General features: G+C 39.8%; 1 protein-coding gene across 2 annotated transcripts in view; it reads left to right on the forward strand.

Moving 5' to 3' along the window:
- PLXNA4 (plexin A4) overlaps nt 1-21,467 on the forward strand; it is a 1,056,784-nt gene that overhangs the window by 1,033,189 nt on the left and 2,128 nt on the right. For both annotated transcript variants that reach the window (XM_077264448.1, XM_077264449.1), the window contains 2 exons: nt 3,423-3,635; nt 6,735-6,885. In XM_077264448.1, coding sequence (XP_077120563.1) covers nt 3,423-3,635; nt 6,735-6,885 — 364 coding nt within the window. The remainder of the gene's footprint in view (nt 1-3,422; nt 3,636-6,734; nt 6,886-21,467) is intronic.

Genomic DNA, 21,467 nt, shown 5'->3' on the forward strand with positions numbered 1-21,467 from the left:
TCTAATGTTCCTTTTTTTGGCTGCAGCAACAAGGAGCCAGCGGAGATGCTTGCACAGTAGCATCTATCAGAACACGATAGATGCTAATGCGCAGGACACCCGACGGCTCAATACTGATGGTGATTTTTTTTCCTTTGAAACACAGGAAGATAATAGGCACTAACTGATAAGAGAAAGTGCGCGGTCACCGCCATTTTGATTAAGTGACATGCTTTTTTTCAAATACACACATTAGTATATTCATTATGCAAACTAGGGGCAGTAGTCTGCATTATGAATATGTAATCAGAGCACCACATACACCAGCCCCGCCTTAGGTCACGAGAATCTCACTAAAGGGAACCTGTCACCCCCCCAGGCATTTGTAACTAAAGGAGCCACCGTGTGCAGCACTAATGCTGCATTCTGACAAGGTGGCTCTTTTAGTTCTGGGTGCTGTAACCGCAGAAATAATCTTTTTTGAAATTTGTCCCTCATACCTTGAAATAGTCCTGGGGGCAGGTCTTTCCTGGCATAGGCAGCATCAATAATAAAAAGTTGGTCACACAGGGTTAATAGCAGCATTAACAGACTGTGTTACACCGCGTTATGCCGCGGTGTAACGCAGTCCGTTTAACGGACTGATAAACTGCTATGGGGCACTGACTGGGGAGTAGGGTGGGGGCACTGACTGGAGGGGAGTGGGGAAGGGCGAATTCACAGCCGGACTGTTCCCATCGCTGATTGGTCGCGGCCGGCCAGCCGCGACAAATCAGCGACGCGGGATTTCCATTACAGACAGACAAACAGACAGACGGAAGTACCCCTTAGGCAATTATATATATAGATAACGGCGCTGACCTGACACTGTGTATAGGTTACTATGCACAATCCTGCTGACCAGTTCCCGTTATCAGCAAATAACAGCTGGTGCACTTTAATAAGATTATCTTAGCACAGGAACTTTTTTTTATAACACATCCAATTGTGAAACGTATTATTGTTCAAAGATCTATTAATTTAAATGTACTTTGTTTATGGGACAACCCCGTTAACAAGCTACAATACATTAAATGTCATTATAATGACTAGGTGGACTGAGACACTTGGATAAATATAGCATAGCAGCTTCATGACAGAATATCACAAAACCATTTTTCTTTTTATAATGCTAATAATCTTGAAGCAAGCATCTTGACATATATTAAGCCAACAGTAAATAAAGACAGGTAAGGAAACATATGTGCACTGCAAATGGAGTGTGAATAGGCCCTTAACTTTATTCATGGGTCAACCCCTTTCCCAAGCTGCAATACATATCATAACCACTAGATGGACTTTGACACTTAGATAAATATAACATAGTCATCTCATGACAGAATATCACAAAATCACCTTTTTCTTTTTATGTGCTAGTAATCTTCAGGCATATGTCTCTGGATAGCTTTAGCCAAAAGCAAAGGTAGGAAAGGAATCATCTGCACACAGTTAGAGTTTAGGACACAATATATAGATAGCCCCAGCATGCCTTTGGTTTAAAGACACGTTTCCATGCAATTGATATATTTCATTCATTACACTAGTAGCGCTGTTTATACACAACCTGTAATCATTCATTTACAATGGTTCTGAAATCCATTTCTTCACAAGCGTATTGTGTGACTTGAGATTTGTTGGTTTCTGTTTGGATATACAAGATCTGCATCTCGCTGAAACCCAACACCATTCAGTCGATGATTGAGGATGACAATGTATTTTCCGCTGTGATCCAGGGCTCAGTGAAGCCTGTATTGCAGCTCATTGATGAGGAGGTCTGTAAGAAGTGACTCAAAGTTAATTTAATCTGATTGCAAGGAGATCATTTCTTCATTTCCTCTCTCCCTCCCTCCACCCCTTTAAATAAACCTCCTGTTCATTTAGCCTGAGTGGCTGCAATCAGTTTGAGATTAAAAGCGCAGATAATGTTAATAATATGCTAATGCTTCATTAGTCAGACACTTCTTGGTGCCCAGGCTGTGTGCACATGTCCCTGCTCTGCGCAGATCCAGTTCAGTGTCACTGGGGACAGGAAGAATCCCACGCGCCTAGTATTCGGCTTCTGTACAGGGAAGACCTAAAAGGTCCCTGATAATAATAGTTCACGGCAACTGGTCCTTAAAAAGATGCAGCCGTTCGGCCTTATGGTTCCTATAGTTTACCTTTAAATGCCATTTCCAATTTCTTACATATTTTATTAAAAAAATGTCATTTATTTCCCAACAAAATTTTGGGTTGCGAATTGATAATTACAGTTCTAACATTAGTAGTAGTATACAGATAAAATTTAAAAATAATGATGTGTTCTGGAATAAGTTGGTGCTATACAAACAAATATAATTAATAAATTAAAAATAAATAGGTTTATACATCTTGAAGGAAATATTTGATGTTGTACCTGCAATCCTTTCTGTGGGCAGAATGTAATATAGTCGGAGGGGTGAACAGTTGTTATATGGGTTTTGTGGGACAGGAGTCAGTATAATTTAGAATGTATTAATTAAAAGTATGATATTTATATTATTCCTTATGGGTCCAGTGGGTGTTCTTCCTGATGATTGGCAGGTACATCTGTATACAAAGTCATACTTGGAAGACTATCAATCACTGGATAGCACCGCCCACTGTTCTCCTAAGACAAGAATTAACTTGAGAATAAAATACAAGTGGTGCTGAAGCTTTTCCTGCAAAGCGATATATTATTGTGTTTAGCTCATTTCACTCTATTCCATGCTAACTAGAGATAATAGAAACAATTTTGAGGTGAATTCACCTCAAATTTTACCAAAAAATTGAATTCACCTTTGTTTAGCAAAATGGCTAAATGTTACCAATCCGCTGTTTTTGTGGTATTGCAAAGGGTCTAAAAGTGGTTACAAAAAGCAAAAAACAACCACATTATACTCACCCTACTCTCCCCTGTTCCCCTGTGCCGAATAGTAGAATTGCAATGAACTAGGTAATACTTCACTAATGCCCCTTTGGTTTCACACTGGTCTCTGTGTCACAATTAATGTATCAAACTTCATAGTAAAACTGTAGGAAGGAAGCTCCTTAGCTCCCTCTAGAGGTGGTGGTGATAGCAAGATTTTCAGCATGCAATTCTATGCTTATGCAACACATTTGGAGCTCTACTGTATATCAGAAAAAAATAACCTCAATATATTATGTAATAACCAGCAGGGAGTTTTAGGCGTTTGGGATTTGTTTAAAAAAAACTTTTTTTTTAGAGCATAAATGTAATAAAATGTAGTTCTTTCATATATAAAGCACATTTTTATGCAAAATACAGTATAAACATGGAAAATAAGGGATATAAGTATTGTTTTTCATTCTAAAAAAACTATTTCAGTTAAATATGGCATAGTATCTGTTTAATGCTAAGTATATTTTGTTTCTCTTTCCAGCTTACCATTAAGGTTCTGGGTCAATGTCATAAAAAATCCCCAGTTTGTCTTTGACATCCACAAAAATAGCATTACAGATGCTTGTCTGTCGGTGGTGGCACAGACATTTATGGACTCATGCTCAACTTCAGAGCACCGCTTAGGGAAGGACTCTCCTTCCAACAAACTCCTTTATGCCAAGGACATCCCAAGTTATAAAAACTGGGTAGAAAGGTAAGTTTCATTTAAATAATGCCTAGGTACTGTATTTTCATCATTTCTGTATCCTGTATTCCTTAAAGCACCACACAGCATTTTTTTTCAGCGCTGGTGTGGCGCTTTGAATGTAAGTCCGCTCCCCACGGTTAGATACTCAACCTCTGGTGTCTTCACGGTTAATCGGCGCCACTTCGGTCTTGAGCTGCGTCACAAGCTCTCAATGAAAGTTTGAGAGACAGAATTAGGCTCTCATAGACTTGTATTGAAAAGTGACTCTGCGCCACTCTGTGAAACATTGGAGCTGACGGCAGGTCACTTTTTCATCAGAGACTGAAGGGCGACTATGCTGGAAAACAATGAAGATGGCAGCAGGTGAGTATGAGACAGGGAACATGGGAATTACATTTAAAGCACCACTCCTGTGGTGGAATAAAAAAATGCTGGAGTATTGCTTTAAAAGGTAATTATAAACATTATATTGCAAAACACATTTTTAATACGTTATTTTACTACATCAACATGTAATAAGCCACCCTTGCTTCTATCTAGTGGATTAATAGATCTCTTTTGTGTATGGCTGCTATCCTCGAAACAGTCAAATATGAAAGGAAATGTTTTAAAAGAGATCTTCCTTCCTAAATGGAGTCCGGCATGAAGTATCGACAGAAACCCTAATAGCTTTATTTTAGATTAAAATACACTGTTTAATTTGCTGTGGCCCTGCTAGTCTTCTCCATTAATTGACATTTATCCATAGAACAGAGCTTATTAGAGCTCTAGTTGGTTCCTGTCACCACTGCTGATTGACATCTTTCTGCTTACGCTCTGCAAAGGCAGAAACCAGTCATTCAATGAAGGAGAGAAGACCATAAAAATTTAGGTTCATACAGCACAAGCAAAACTACATCCAAAGGCCCAGTAAGTGACCTAGTGCTAGAATAAGGTTCTCTGCCCAATTTTATGCTGCCCTAAGATCAGGAAACATAAATTAAACTTGGGTCAGGGGGATAATATTTAGTCCCATGCACAGAACGATAATGTAATACTGCAGGTCTATTTGGTCACTCAGACCATCAGAACTTCGGGTTAGTCTTGAGATTGACTATTGATTTGTGATCAAGCACCCAGAATGTTAGAGGCACATGCATTCCTGACTACCACTGCCATGCAGTGCAGAGAGACGTATTGGAAGTATGTTCCATATGTTGTAAACTTCTGGCCTGAGAAAATGTCTGTGATAACATAATGATAGCCCATCTGCTTTCCTTTTCTTTTATGCCTAATACTTTGTGAATACGCAGATCATTTGGTGTCGTATCAAACATATTGTGCTGGCATATACCATTGCCAGTGTGCGCAAAGCCATTTTGTCCATCCACACCTTACATGCTGTGATTCATTCTTTACATTATGAGTAAAAGGTACTTAACATGAAAAAAGGAAAACTTTTAGCATGGCTCCATGTGTTTGTTGTGACTTTTTATTGAATCAAAAAATTCACAGTTGGTGGTAATTATGTTTTACATTGAAACAGAAAATAGTGATTTTTTTCTCACTGCTGTTTTCCCACCTGAACCAGCTATAAAAAAAATCAAAGTACACCCTGCTAATGCCGGCTTGGACACATTCACATGTGTCTTCCTGAATACAAATGAATTTGCAGACTTGTGATTGCCAAATAAGTGTTTAGGAGCCATGTTGCTACTCTGTATTTCACAATGCAAATAGGAACGGCTCTAAAACTTAGGGTATGTGCCCACGATCAGGAATTGCTGCGTATTTATGCAGTGTCAAAACCCTAGCGACAAGATGTTATAACATAATGGATGGGATTTCTAGAAATCCCATGTATGTGCGCCTGCGGATCACCCACGGAGACTGACATGTGGCGCGTCTTTCAGGACCGCAGCATGTCAATTTCTACTGTGGAGATGCTAGTCTCCGCTACAGAAATTTCACCAATACAAAATGTATTGAATGCGGTAAATCCGCACGGTTCAGTGAACACATACGTATTTACCTGCGTTCAATAGAAGGCAGCACTTTGGACGTGGAGAACATGCTCTGCATCCAAAGTGCTGCTACTTCCGGGTCGTGGTCACATAGCCTTAGAATTTCACTAAATATTTGGAGGAGACTTAATAGTTTGTGAATCTTGCGTTTTCTCTGATTTGGACCTTTTCTCTACTTGATAGTGAACATGATCATGGGGTTTCCAATGCAAAGCTCTTCTTCCATGTTCGACCACACATGAGTCATATACATATAAATATGCAGGTTGTAGACTTTGGCTGGTTAAAGGGTTGATCAGGAGCTAAAAAAATATAATGAGTGTAATTATGGATTTAATATCTGCAATCATTATTATCTAAGGTGTCCATGTCCAGTGGCACTTGTTAAGTTTTCTGCTCTACTCAGTAGGTGTCACTATGATAGCCACAGGACACCTGTCAGCTATTCTAGTATCAGACTTCTGCTCCTAATTATAAAATCATGTATCATGTAGCTGACTTCTTTGGTGCACAGAATGTCAGAATGAAGAAATTAAATATGTAAATGATTGAGTCTAATTAACTAGTTGACAGCAAAGCACAGATGTGAATGGCAATGACTGATTGCCTTCCTCGTGGTACGTCCGCTTATACAGGAATTACATGAGGGATGAAGGACATGGAGAATACAACATTCCTTAATGAGTCAGAAGATGGGAAAATCTTTAGGGAATTGAAATACAATGAAGCCCAAAGGATACAACAAAGATTTCTTTCACTTATTGTTGACAGCTTCAAAATGAATGAAAATGTATCAAACATTTTGACTTTAATATATTTACCAATGGGATCATGATAATCTGTAAAGAAATCTATCGACCTTTATACGACTGTAGAAAATGAATATTGTACAATGACCCCTGATATAAGAAGTGGTACTCTATGTGCCTTAAAATGAACTCACTAAAATTACCAGTGAACCAAAAAAATAGATTTTCACAGGTAAAAAAGTAATTATTGGCAGCCTATTCAAAATGTTGTTATTTAAGTAAAAATCAAGTTTTGTGGGTTTTTGATTGCTTAAAATTCTAAAAAATGTTTTTCTATTTGTTCTGTTTTCCAGGTACTATTCTGACATTGCCAAAATGCCAGCTATCAGTGACCAAGATATGAATGCTTACTTGGCAGAGCAATCGCGTATGCACATGAATGAGTTCAACACTATGAGTGCGCTCTCGGAGATCTACTCATATGTTGGAAAGTATAGTGAAGAGGTAATTACCTGCTTAGGGATCATGGTTTCCAAATTTATGAAACAGCATTAATCACTATGGTAAATTTGATGCATTTTAAGATTAACCCCTTTACCCCCAAGGGTGGTTTGCATGTTAATGACCGGGCCAATTTTTACAATTCTGACCACGGTCCCTTTATGAGGTTATAACTCTGGAACGCTTCAACGGATCTTGGCGATTCTGACAATTTTTTCTCGTGACATACTGTACTTCATGATAGTCATAAAATTTCTTCGATATAACTTGCATTTATTTGTAAAGAAACGGAAATTTGGCGAAAATTTTGAAAATTTCGCAATTTTCCAACTTTGAATTTTTATGCCCTTAAATAACAGAGATATGTCACACAAAATACTTAACAGGTAACATTTCCCACATGTCTACTTTACATCAGCACAATTTAGGAACCAAAATTTTTTTTTTGTTATTGAGTTATAAGGGTTAAAAGTTGACCAGCAATTTCTCATTTTTACAACACCATTTTTTTTTAGGGACCACATCTCATTTGAAGTCATTTTGAGGGATCTATATGATAGAAAATACCCAAGTGTGACACCATTCTAAAAACTGCACCCCTCAAGGTGCTCAAAACCACATTCAATAAATTTATTAACCCTTCAGGTGTTTCACAGGAATTTTTGGAATGTTTAAATAAAAATTAACATTTAATTTTTTTTTACACAAAATTTATTTCAGCTCCAATTTGTTTTATTTTACCAAGGGTAACAGGAGAAAATGGACCCCAAAAGTTGTTGTACAATTTGTGCTGAGTACGCTGATACCCCATATGTGGGGGTAAACCACTGTTTGGGCACACCGCAGAGCTCGGAAGGGAAGGAGCGCCATTTGACTTTTCAATGCAAAATTGACTGGAATTGAGATGGAACGCCATGTTGCGTTTGGAGAGCCCCTGATGTGCCTAAACATTGAAACCCCCCACAAGTGACACCATTTTGGAAAGTAGACCCCCTAAGGAACTTATCTAGATGTGTGGTGAGCACTTTGACCCACCAAGTGCTTCACAGAAGTTTATAATGCAGAGCCGTAAAAATAAAAAATCATATTTTTTCACAAAAATTATCTTTTCGCCCCCAATTTTTTATTTTCCCAAGGGTAAGAGAAGAAATTGGACCACAAGAGTTGTTGTGCAATTTGTCCTGAGTACGCTGATACCCCATATGTGGGGGTAAACCACTGTTTGGGTGCATGGGAGAGCTCGGAAGGGAAGGAGCGCAGTTTGACTTTTCAATGCAAAATTGACTGGAATTAAGATGGGACGCCATGTTGCGTTTGGAGAGCCCCTGATGTGCCTAAACATTGAAACCCCCCACAAGTGACACCATTTTTGAAAGTAGACCCCTTAAGGAACTTATCTAGATGTTTGGTGAGCACTTTGACCCAACAAGTGCTTAACAGAAGTTTATAATGCAGAGCCGTAAAAATAAAAAATCATATTTTTTCCCAAAAATTATCTTTTCGCCCCCAATTTTTTATTTTCCCAAGGGTAAGAGAAGAAATTAGACCACAAAAGTTATTGTGCAATTTGTCCTGAGTACGCCGATACCCCATATGTGGGGGTAAACGACTGTTTGGGCGCATGGCAGAGCTCGGAAGGGAAGGAGCGCCATTTGACTTTTCAATGCAAAATTGACTGGAATGTGACCCCATATTGGAAACTAAACCTCCCAAGGAACTTATCTAGATGTGTTGTGAGAACTTTGAACCCCCAAGTGTTTCACTACAGTTTACAAAGCAGAGCCGTGAAAATAAAAAATCCTTTTTTTCCCACAAAAATGATTTTTAGCCCCCCAAATTTATATTTTCCCAAGGGTAACAAGAGAACTTGGACCCCAAAAGTTGTTGTCCAATTTGTCCCGAGTACGCTGATGCCCCATATGTGGGGGTAAACCCCTGTTTGGGCGCATGGGAAAGCTCGGAAGGGAAGGAGCACTGTTTTACTTTTTCAATGCAGAATTGGCTGGAATTGAGATCAGACGCCATTTCGCATTTGGAGAGCCCCTGATGTGCCTAAACAGTGGAAACTCCCCAATTCTAACTGAAATCCTAATCCAAACACACCCCTAACCCTAATCCCAATGGTAACCCTAACCACACCCCTAACCCTGACACACCCCTAACTCTAATCCCAACCCTAATCCCAACCGTAAATGTAATCCAAACCCTAACCCTAACTTTAGCCCCAACCCTAACCCTAACTTTAGCTCCAACCCTAGCCCCAACCCTAACCCTAGCCCTAAACCTAACCCTAGCCCTAACCCTAACCCTAGCCCTAACCCTAGCCCTAACCCAAGCCCTAACCCTAATGGGAAAATGGAAATAAATACATTTTTTTAATTTTATTATTTTTCCCTAACTAAGGGGGTGATGAAGGGGGGTTTGATTTACTTTTATAGCATTTTTTATAGCGGATTTTTATGATTGGCAGCCGTCACACACTAAAAGAAGCTTTTTATAGCAAAAAAGTTTTTGCGTCTCCACATTTTGAGACCTATAATTTTTCCATATTTTGGTCCACAGAGTCATGTGAGGCCTTTTTTTGCGGGATGAGTTTATGTTTTTATTGGTAACATTTTCGGACATGTGACAGTTTTTGATCACTTTTTATTCCGATTTTTGTGAGGCAGAATGACAAAAAAACAGCTATTCATGAATTTCTTTTGGGGGAAGCGTTTATACCGTTCCACGTTTGGTAAAATTGATAAAGCAGTTTTATTATTCGGGTCAGTACGATTACAGCGATACCTCATTTATATCATTTTTTTATGCTTTGGCGCTTTTATACGATAAAAACTATTTTATAGAATAAATAATTATTTTGGCATCGCTTTATTCTGAGGACTATAACTTTTTTATTTTTTCTTTGATGACACTGTGTGGCAGCTCGTTTTTTGCGGGACAAGATGACGTTTTCAGCGGTACCATGGTTATTTATATCCGTCTTTTTGATCGCGTGTTATTCCACTTTTTGTTTGGCGGTATGAGAATAAAGTGTTGTTTTTTGCCTCGTTTTTTGTTTTTTTTTATCCTACGGTGTTCACTGAAGGGGTTAACTAGTGATACAGTTTTATAGGTGGGGTCGTTACGGACGCAGCGATACTAAATATGTGTGCTTTTATTGTTTTTTTTTTTAGATAAAGAAATGTATTTATGGGAATAATATATATATATTTTTTTCTTTATTTAGGAATTTTTTTTTATTTTTTTTTACACATGTGTAAATTTTTTTTGTAACTTTTTTACTTTGTCCCAGGGGGGGACATCACAGAACACTGATCTGACAGTTTGCACAGCACTCTGTCAGATCACCGATCTGACTTACAGCACTGCAGGCTTACCAAGCGCCTGCTGTGAGCAGGCACTTGGTAAGCCACCTCCCTCCCTGCAGGGCCCGGATGCCGTGGCCATCTTGGATCTGGGCAACTGCAGCGAGGAGGAGGTAAGAGACCCTCGCAGCAACGCGATCACATCGCGTTGCTCCGGGGGTCTCAGGGAAGCCCGCAGGGAGCCCCCTCCCTGCGCGATGCTTCCCTGTACCGCCGGCACAACGCGATGTTTGATCGCGGTGTGCTGGGGGTTAATGTGCCGGAGGTGGTCCATGACCGCTCCTGGCACATAGTGCCGGATGTCAGCTGCGATAGTCAGCTGACTCCCGGCCGCGATTGGCCGCGCTCCCCACGTGAGCGCCGCCGATCGCGCTGGACGTACTATCCCGTCGGTGGTCATACGGGCCCACCCCACCTCGACGGGATAGTACGTCCAATGTCAGAAAGGGGTTAACTAAGTTCTTTAGACTGCTCTTGATTATCAGCCCACTAAACAGGTCAACAAACACATGGTGAACACGCAAAGTGATGGTTTTTTGGGTTCAATGTTTTTAAGTGGGGTTAATAATCATTATTATCAGCAGAACATTGTCCTGTGTAAACAGGAGGTGTGCTTCCTGTCAATAATATAAAATTCTATGCACAGCGAGCGATTGTAGTAAAGATCATTCTGTGTTTGTAGAATTGTATTCAGCCTGTCTAGACCGGCAATTAAACAAACACTGATCGGCTTGTATGTAGTCAATCAATTGCCATTTACTTAGCATGATTGTGCCATGTAAACCCATTTTAAATGAAACCTGTCACCAGAAGGAAATGCTATTAACATACAGTACAGACCAAAAGTTTGGACACACCTTCTCATTTAAAGATTTTCTGTATTTTCATGACTATGAAAATAGTACATTCACACTGAAGGCATCAAAACTATGAATTAACACATATGGAATTATATACTTAACAAAAAAGTGTGAAACAACTGAAATTATGTCTTATATTCTAGGTTCTTCAAAGTAGCCACCTTTTGCTCTGATGACTGCTTTGCACACTCTTGGCATTCTCTTGACGAGCTTCAAGAGGTAGTCACCGGAAATGGTTTTCACTTCACAGGTGTGCCCTGTCAGGTTTAATAAGAGGGATTTCTTGCTAAATAAATGGGGTTGGGACCATCAGTTGTGTTGTGCAGAAGTCTGGTGGATGCACAACTGATAGTCCTACTGAATAGACTGTTAGAATTTGCATTATGGCAAGAAAAAAGCAGCTAAGTAAAGAAAAACGAGTGGCCATCCTTACTTTAAGAAGTGAAGGTCAGTCAGTCTGAAAAATTGGGAAAACTTTGAAAGTGTCCCCAAGTGCAGTGGCAAAAACCATCAAGCGCTACAAAGAAACTGGCTCACATGAGGACCGCCCCAGGAAAGGAAGGCCAAGAGTCACCTCTGCTTCTGAGGATAAGTTTATCCAAGTCACCAGCTTCAGAAATTGCAGGTTAACAGCAGCTCAGATTACAGACCAGGTCAATGCCACACAGAGTTCTAGCAGCAGACACATCTCTACAACAACTGTTAAGAGGAGACTTTGTGCAGAAGGCCTTCATGGTAGAATAGCTGCTAGGAAACCACTGCTAAGGACAGGCAACAAGCAGAAGAGACTTGTTTGGGCTAAAGCACACAAGGAATGGACATTAGACCAGTGGAAATCTGTGCTTTGGTATGATGAGTCCAAATTTTAGATCTTTGGTTCCAACCACCGTGTCTTTGCGTGACGCAGAAAAGGTGAACGGATGGACTCTACATGCCTGGTTCCCACCATGAAGCATGGAGGAGGAGGTGTGATGGTGTGGGGGTGCTTTGCTGGTGACACTGTTGGGGATTTATTCAAAATTGAAGGCATACTGAACCAGCACGGCTACCAAAGCATCTTGCAGCGGCATGCTATTCCATCCGGTTTGCGTTTAGTTGGACCATCATTTATTTTTCAACAGGGCAATGACCCCAAACACACCTCAAGGCTGTGTAAGGGCTATTTGACCAAGAAGGAGAGTGATGGGGTGCTACGCCAGATGACCTGGCCTCAACAGCCACCAGACCTGAACCCAATCGAGATGGTTTGGGGTGAGCTGGACCGCAGAATGAAGGCAAAAGGGCCAACAAGTGCTAAGCATCTCTGGGAACTCCTTCAAGATTGTTGGAAGACCATTCCTGGTGACTACCTCTTGAAGCTCATCAAGAGAATGCCAAGAGTGTGCAAAGCAGTCATCAAAGCAAAATGTGGCTACTTTGAAGAACCTAGAATATAAGACATAATTTCAGTTGTTTCACAATTTTTTGTTAAGTATATAATTCCACATGTGTTAATTCATATTTTTGATGCCTTCAGTGTGAATGCACAATTTTCATAGTCATACAGAAAAATCTTTAAATGAGTAGGTGTGTCCAAACTTTTGGTCTTTTGGTCTGTACTGTATATAGGGTTAAACTGCAGATTCATAGCTTTATTAACCTGCATGGCTCCTGAAATTAGCCGAGAGAAACTGAACTTTATTCCTCCTGAATGTGTTTTGATTTCAGTTACGGGGGCAGTGCCCCTGGCCCCAATGCAGAGCCAGTGTCAGTCTGGCCTGGGGGCGCAATTGCTGAACCCACGCCAGTGCCACCCCTCTGACTTAAACTGGAATGCTTCCGGGGGAATAAAGCTAATTTTCTCCCTGCAGCATTCGGCTAAGTGCGGGCACCGTGCAGGGTATTAATACTATTAACCTGCAGACTAACCCTATATATATGCCGGTTTATAGCATTTTCTTCTGATGACAGGTTTCTTTTAAGCTGTCTAAACATTAGAGTTTTTGTAAATCTGGCTAAGAGTGTATCAAACATAGACTTAACCATAACTACTGTACACCACAACATAATAAGTTGTGTGATAATGAAATGTTATTATGGAATGTTGCAAGGCACGCTCGAAAATATTAATGTTACTTAAAATGATTACTTTTTTTTATATTTTATGGCTTGTAACTCTTTGTGCACTTGGATGACAGCTATTAGACATATCATAGCAGGACTTAAAAGATAGTCTTATATCGACTCATTTAGAGATCTAGGAGTGTTGACATGGAAGATCAATGTATAGTGCGTCTGTTATTGGTTAACGTTGTATTCGAAATGTGGGAAGTGAGAAAGGCTTATGAAGTGATGCCAGCTCTGTGATGAGCCTAGCATCTGAGACTGACATAGAACATCTGGGGAGCCATCGAGATTTCAACAAAGAAATTAAGAAAACATATGGACCCTGTTCAGAAATAAACTTGGATACATACTGATAAAGAGACACATGCAGAAATAGTGCATATTGTATGCTTTATGATAATGATTCCCCAGATAGTAAGTAATTCATATGGTGCAATGATTTCCTATGCAACCAGCAAAGTCAAATCTAACTTGAGAGTTCTAATCTCTGAGCGTTAATGGCTTTCCTTGCTTTATGGCAGGATACATCTCATTGCACAACACATCTCATTGCTCAGCCCATCTCAAATCTAGCAGGAAATTCTTCATTCTAATTAAAAACTTACTTAATTATTGGCTTAGCGAAATTAATTGGCTGCTGATATCAGCTTGCCAGCTCAACAGCTGAGAATAGTTGAGCAAAATGCATAGTTTCACTTTCCACATATGCACGCTGTTTCATTCCAAGGCAGTGCCTGAATCTATAAATATTGTTTGGTGAGTATAGTTATATTGAAGTCATTAGTTATCAGCTATTATATTAATTTTATTGATAATCATTCATTTTATAATTATGTATCCATTCACTATAAATACTAAGAGGCTCAGTGGTTAACATTGCAGCCTTGCAGCGCTGGGATCCTGGGTTCAAATCCCACCAAGGACAACATCTGCAAGGAGTTTGTATGTTCTCCCCGTGTTTATGTGGGTTTCCTCCGGGTGCTCCTGTTTCCTCCCACATTCCGAAGACATGCTGATAGGGAATTTAGATTGTGATCCCCAACGGGGACAGTGATGATGACGATGATGTCTGCAAATCACTGTGAAATTAATGACGCTATATAAGCGAGTAAAATAAATAAATACATTATCAACAGTTAATGTACGTGGCATGCACAACTAGATCATCAAAAGAGGAAAGATGACAAGCTTCTTCTCTAAAGTCAACAGTCGTGGTAGGAATGATGAACATCTATTCATCAAAATAAGTGGATATGATTTGAATCTGATCATCTGTCAATATCAAATCAGTCTGCCCACCATGGGCAATACTGGGGTTAGTGCATTTTGAATATGAACAAAAGCTGCTGTTGCAGCGACCATGAAACAGAGTGAAGTAGAGGCTACGTTCCACTCTGTATACTGTACATATGCCGATCAATGCCAACAGCTGATTGGTGGAGGTTTCAGATGTTGGATTCCCATTGATCTGACTTTTCTTGAGAATGAACCATCAATGTTAAAGTAGTGGAAAACCCCTTTAATAACAGATGTGCAAAATTGATTGCTATCACATAGCAGTGTCTGAACTTGCCCACAGCAGTGTGAAAGCAATCTTAGGATACAGCATAATTTGCTAAAAAAAAACAATGAAAGACTAAGAGTAGTAGACATGTCTTGGTTGCCGTCGTTGAGATGATATACTTAGGATTGCAGTTGACTGTGATCAACTTCCAACAGTGATTTTTGCTGCTACTTCTGTTGTTGTATTACAAGACTTGCTGTAGTTACATTCGTATAGTGTGTCAACTTTGGTGACATTCGCTATAAACTGTAATTGGTTGAATGAATGTGAAAACATTGGCCTATTCTATCGTTGACAACTTAATTATAAAGCAATAAATGACATTCTATCATATCTTGGAAAAATCTAATTAGAAATGATACTGTAAAAAGCTTGTTTTCTATGTTTCAATCCATAGAGTTTAGACATTGTTATGACCACACAATCAGAGTGACAGTCATAATAACAGAGGCCAAGTAAATTGAAAAGCCTTGCAAAATAAATACAAAAGCAATAGAGACTGCACATACTGAGAAATTGGAGGCAAGTTCTAGTTATTATTTGGTGAATCTTAGATACTTTAACCCCTTCGCGACATGCGCCGTACTAGTACTGCGCTGCCGGCACTGCATTTGTGCCAGCCGCAGTACTAGTATGGCGCACTGATCACCGCGGTCTCACGCTGAGCGCCGCGGTGATCGGGTGCGGGTGTCAGCTGTATATGACAGCTGACACCCCGCAGCAATGCCCATGATCGGTGCTAGCGCTGATCGCGGGCATTTAACCCCTCTGATGCCGCTGTCAGTAGTGACAGCGGCATAGAGGGGGATCGCACAGGGACGGGGACTCTCTGCGCTCTCCCACCGGAGGAACGCGATGAGATCGCGTTGCTCCGGTGATCCGGAAGGAGTCCCCGGATCCAAGATGGCCACGGGACTCCTTCCGGGTCACGAAATGACCTGGCTAGCCGGCGCCTGCTGAGAGTTGCTGAGAGCAGGCGCCGGAAAGCCTCCTGATCTTGCCTGTCAGATCGCTGATCTGACAGAGTGCTATGCACACTGTCAGATCAACGATCTGATCTAATACAGTGATGTCCCACCCTGGGACAATGGTAGAAATGAAAAAAAAAAAAAAAAAATAGAATGTATAAAAAAAAAAAAAAAAATCCCCAAATAAAGAAAAAAAAAACATTTCCCAATAAATCCATTTATTTATGTAAATTAAAAAAAACAATAAAAGTACACATATTTCTATCGCCGCGTCCGTAATGACCCGCTCTATAAAACTATCCCACTAGTTAACCCCTTCTGTAAACAACGCAAAAAAAAAAAACAATGCAAAAAACAACGCTTTATTATCATACAGGCGAACAAAAAGTGGAATAACACGCAATCAAAAAGACGGATATAAATAACCATGGTACCGGCTGAATACGACATCTTGTCCCGCAAAAAAAAAGCCGCCATGCAGCATCATCTGCAAAAAAAAAAAAAGTTATAGCTCTCAGAATAAAGCGATGCAAAAACAATAATTTTTTTATATAAAATAGTTTTTATTGTGTAAAAGCGCCAAAACATAAAAAAATTACATAAATGAGGTATCGCTGTAATCGTACTGACCTGAAGAATAAAGCTGCTTTGTCAATTTTACCACACGTGGAACGGTATAAACGCCTCCCCCAAAAGAATTTCAGGAATTGCTGGTTTTTGTTCATTCCGCCTCCCAAAAATCGGAATAAAAAGCGATCAAAAAATGTCATGTGCCCGAAAATGGTACCCATAGAAACGTCAACTTGTCCCACAAAAAAAAAAATCTCACATGACTGTGGGCCAAAATATGGATAAATTATAGCTCTCAAAATGTGGTGATGCAAAAACTATTTTTTGCAATAAAAAGCGTCTTTTAGTGTGTGATGGCTGCCAACCATAAAAATCCGCCAAAAAAATGCTATAAAAGTAAATCAAACCCCCCTTCATCACCCTCTTAGTTAGAGAAAAATAATACAATTTTAAAAAATGTATTTATTTCCATTTTCCCATTAGGGTTAGGGTTAGGACTGGGGTTAGGGCTAGGGTTAGGGCTGGGGTTAGGGTTGGGGTTAGGTTTCAGTTATAATTGGGGAGTTTCCACTGTTTAGGCACATCAGGGGCTCTCCAAACACAACATGGCGTCCGATCTCAATTCCAGCCAATTCTGCTTTGAAAAACTAAAACAGTGCTCCTTCCCTTCCGAGTTCTCCTGTGCGCCCAAACAGTGGTTCCCCCCAACATATGGGGTATCAGCATTCTCAGGACAAGTTGGACAACAACTTTTGGGGTCCAATTTGTCCTGTTACCCTTGGGAAAATAAAAACGTGGGGGCTAAAATATCATTTTCGTGGAAAAAAAATATTTTTTATTTTCACGGCTCTGTGTTATAAACTGAAGTGAAGCACTTGTTGGTTCAAAGTTCTCACAACACATCTAGATAAGCCTTAGGGGGTCTAGTTTCCAATATGGGGTCACTTGTGATGGGTTTCTACTGTTTAGGTCCATCAGGGGCTCTGCAAATGCAACATGACACCTGCAGACCAATCCATCTAAGTCTGCATTTCAAATGGCGCTCCTTCCCTTCCGAGCTCTGCCGTGCACCCAAACAGTGGTTCCCCCCCAAGTATGGGGTATCAGCGTACTCAGGACAAATTGGACAATAACTTTTGTGGTCCAATTTCTCCTGTTACCCTTGGGAAAAAAAAATTGCGGGCTAAAACATCATTTTGTGGAAAAAAAAATGATTTTTTAATTTTCACAGCGCTACATTCTAAACTTTAGTGAAACAATTGGGGGATAAAAGTGCTCACCACACATCTAGATAAGTTCCTTAGGGGTCTACTTTCCAAAATGGGGTCACTTGTGGGGGGTTTCCACTGTTTAGGCACGTCAGGGGCTCTCCAAACGCGACATGGGTTCCGATCACAATTCCAGCCAATTTTGCATTGAAAAGTCAAATGGCGCTCCTTCCCTTCCGAGCTCTTTCCTGCGCTCAAACAGTGGTTTATCCCCATATATGAAGTATCAGCGTACTCAGGACAAATTGCACAACAACTTTTGGGGTCCAATTTATCCTGTTACCCTTGGGAAAATAAAAAATTTGTGGCAAAAAGATCATTTTTTGTGAAAATTAATATGAAATTTTTTTTGCGGCTCTACATTATAAACTTCTGAGAAGCATTTGGAGGTTCAAAGTGCTCACCACACATCTAGATTAGTTCCTTAGAGGGTCTACTTTCAAAAATTATGTCTATTGTGGGGGTTTCCACTGTTTAGGCACGTCAGGGGCTCTCCAATTGCGACATGGGTTCCGATCTCAATTCCAGCCAATTTTGCATTGAAAAGTCAAATGGCGCTCCTTCCCTTCCGAGCTCTTCCATGCGCTCAAACAGTAGTTTATCCCCATATATGAAGTATCATCGTACTCAGGACAAATTGCACAACAACTTTTAGGGTCCAATTTATCCTGTTACCCTTGGGAAAATAAAAAATTTGGGGCAAAAAGATCATTTTTTGTGAAAATTAATATGAATTTTTTTTTACGGCTCTACATTATAAACTTCTGTAAAGCACTTGGAGGTTCAAAGTGCTCACCACACATCTAGATTAGTTCCTTAGAAGGTCTACTTTCCAAAATGGTGTCACCTGTGGGGGTTTCCACTGTTTAGGCACGTCAGGGGCTCTCCAATCGCGACATGGGTTCCGATCTCAATTCCAGCAAATCTTGCATTGAAAAGTCAAATGGCGCTCCTTCCCTTCCGAGCTCTGCCATGTGCCCAATCAATGGTTTACCCCAACATGTGGGGTATCGGCGTACTCAGGACAAATTGTACAACGACTTTTGATGTCTAATTTCTCCTGTTATTCTTGGTAAAATAAAACAAATTAGATCTGAAGTAAAAATTTTGTGAAAAAAAGTTAAATGTTCAATTTTTTTTAAACATTACAAAAATTCCTGTGAAGCACCTGAAGGGTTAATAAACTTTTTGAATGCGGGTTTGAGTACCTTGAGGGATGCAGTTTTTAGAATGGTGTCATTTTGGGCATTTTCTGTCATATAGCCCCCTCAAAGTCACTTCAAGTGTGAGGTGGTCCGTAAAAAAAATGGTTTTGCAAATTTTGTTGCAAAAATGAGAAATCGCTGGTCAACTTTTAACCCTTATAACTCCCTAACAAAAAAATTATGTTTCCAGAATTGTGCTGATGTAAAGCAGACATGTGGGAAATGTTGTTTATTAACTATATTATGTGATATAACTCTCTAGTTTAAGGGCATAAAAACAAAAATTTGAAAATTGCTAAATTTTCATAATTTTCGACAAATTTTTGTTTTTTTGTTTTTTCACAAATAAATGCAAGTCATATCGAGGAAGTTTTACCACTATTATGAAGTACAATATGTCACGAGAAAACAGTGTCAGAATCACCAGGATCCGTTGAAGCGTTTCAGAGTTATGACCTCATAAATTGACAGTGGTCAGAATTGTAAAAATTGGCCCTGTCACTTAGGTGAAAACAGGCTTCGGGGTGAAGGGTTTAATGAACATGCCTGGCCTCCAATACATAAGTACATTATATACTGCGTCTTTTTGTGCTAATGTGAATATATATGTTTGATATTTTCTTCTGATTATGTTTGGTGTTTGAAGACATTTTTGCTGTCAGTTGCCCAATAAACCTTTTGATTGCTTAGTATATCCCCATTGCATGTAGAACTGCAGGACTTGTTTGAAAGCTTTTATTTGGGTATTGAATTATTATCATTACAACTAGTTTGCAGCATTTCTTCTCTATCTCTTTTTGAAACACTTGTTTTCCCTCTGAAAGCATTGCTGTCTGTTCCTGCCAGTTGTTTGCCACAAAATAATTAGTCATAACATACTGTGCTTTTCACTGGTTGATATCACCCCAACTCCTAATGGGTTTTGGAGAACAAAATAAAAATTGCTTAAGTTAGTGATGCCATTCGCAGGCACACAGTTTATTTGTTAACAAAAAGCAGAGGAATTATGAGCTTTAGATGAACATTTTCTATGAAGATTAGTCTATCAGTTTGGCTATGTTGATAGGATCATTAACAAAGCTTTATGTTTTTAGATAGCTTATGCTTTTTCGAAGAGTGAATCACTGCACTTTCTTAGAGAATGCTCTCAGTACCACATAGTCCATCAAAACAAACTGATTATTTTGTCAAATAGCACTGATTCAGAACACTGTATCAATAACTCATTCTACCCTAATTGACCAACTGATACTAGCTCTGGGCTCATTAAGGAAATAGGAGTGGCCATACCCATTTTGTGAATATCAATCAAAGCCAGCAATTCAAACAGAACCGCTGACCATCTATTTGTGTAGGCTTCCTGAATCTCTGCTGATGAAATCCAACTGTCTGATCTTTTTGTTCTCAGCATAGATAAGCTTCTACCAGAGAGGTCTGGCAGTGGCTTGCAATCCACTATCCATTCAGTACACATGTATGTTAAACCATGCGGAGCGTATGTGTGTAAAGCAGGATCAGGAGGAATAAAGCAGGATCAGGAGGGATAAAGCAGGATCAGGAGTAATGGCTGTTGGCTGAATGTGTATGGGTTTACTCTTTTGTAGTTCCCTGACAAAAAGTGTATATCTTGAAAACAATGAAACATTAAACACTGTGATAGAAAATTGCAAAATATTAAATATTCAATGAATAAAACTCTACCTAAATCCATTTGCTAATATATTGATATCAGAACTTCAGAATAACTCCTCCTTATGATGAACAGGGTGAAATAGTATCCTGAAATGTCATTGAGCAATATCCCTTATTCCATAGCCCTTTCTTAAGTGTTTGCCACTTGTGAAATAAGATCACTAAAAAAGAAAATAACGAGTGATCTGTTTTTCACACCTTTAGGGTATGTGCACACGTCCGGATTTCTTGCAGAAATTTCCTGAAGAAAACCGGAAATTTTCTGCAAGAAATCCGCATTTTTTTTTTGCGTTTTTTTCCCCGTTTTTTTCGCGTTTTTTTAGCATTCTGCAAGCGTAATTAGCTTGCAGAATGCTAAAGTTTTCCAAGCGATCTGTAGCATCGCTTGGAAAACTGACTGACAGGTTGGTCACACTTGTCAAACATAGCGTTTGACAAGTGTGACCATCTTTTTACTATAGATGCAGCCTATGCAGCATCTATAGTAAAAGATAGAATGTTTAAAAAAAATAAAAAAAATAAAAAAAATGGTTATACTCACCTGCAGGCGTCCGTTCCTGTAAATGCCGGTGTGGTTCAGGACCTTCCATGACGTCGCGGTCACGTGAGCGGTCACATGACCACTCGACCAATCACAAGACCGTGACGTCATCGCAGGTCCTTCACCGCACACCAGCTATAGAAACCGAAGCGGCAGCATGCAGCTGAGAGGCGGGAAGACATCGACGGTGAGTATAGGACTATTTTTTATTTTAATTCTTTTTTTTTTGACCAATTATATGGTGCCCAGTCCGTGGAGGAGAGTCTCCTCTCCTCCACCCTGGGTACCAACCGCATATAATCTGCTTACTTCCTGCATGGTGTGCACAGCCCCGTGCGGGAAGTAAGCAGATCAATGCACTCCTAGGTGTGCGGAATCCCCTGCAATTCCGCATTTTAATGAACATGTTGCTTTTTTTTCCGCGATGCGATTTTTTCGCGGAA

The sequence above is a fragment of the Ranitomeya variabilis genome, chromosome 5 (genome assembly GCF_051348905.1).
Source record: "Ranitomeya variabilis isolate aRanVar5 chromosome 5, aRanVar5.hap1, whole genome shotgun sequence".
NCBI lineage: Eukaryota > Metazoa > Chordata > Amphibia > Anura > Dendrobatidae > Ranitomeya > Ranitomeya variabilis.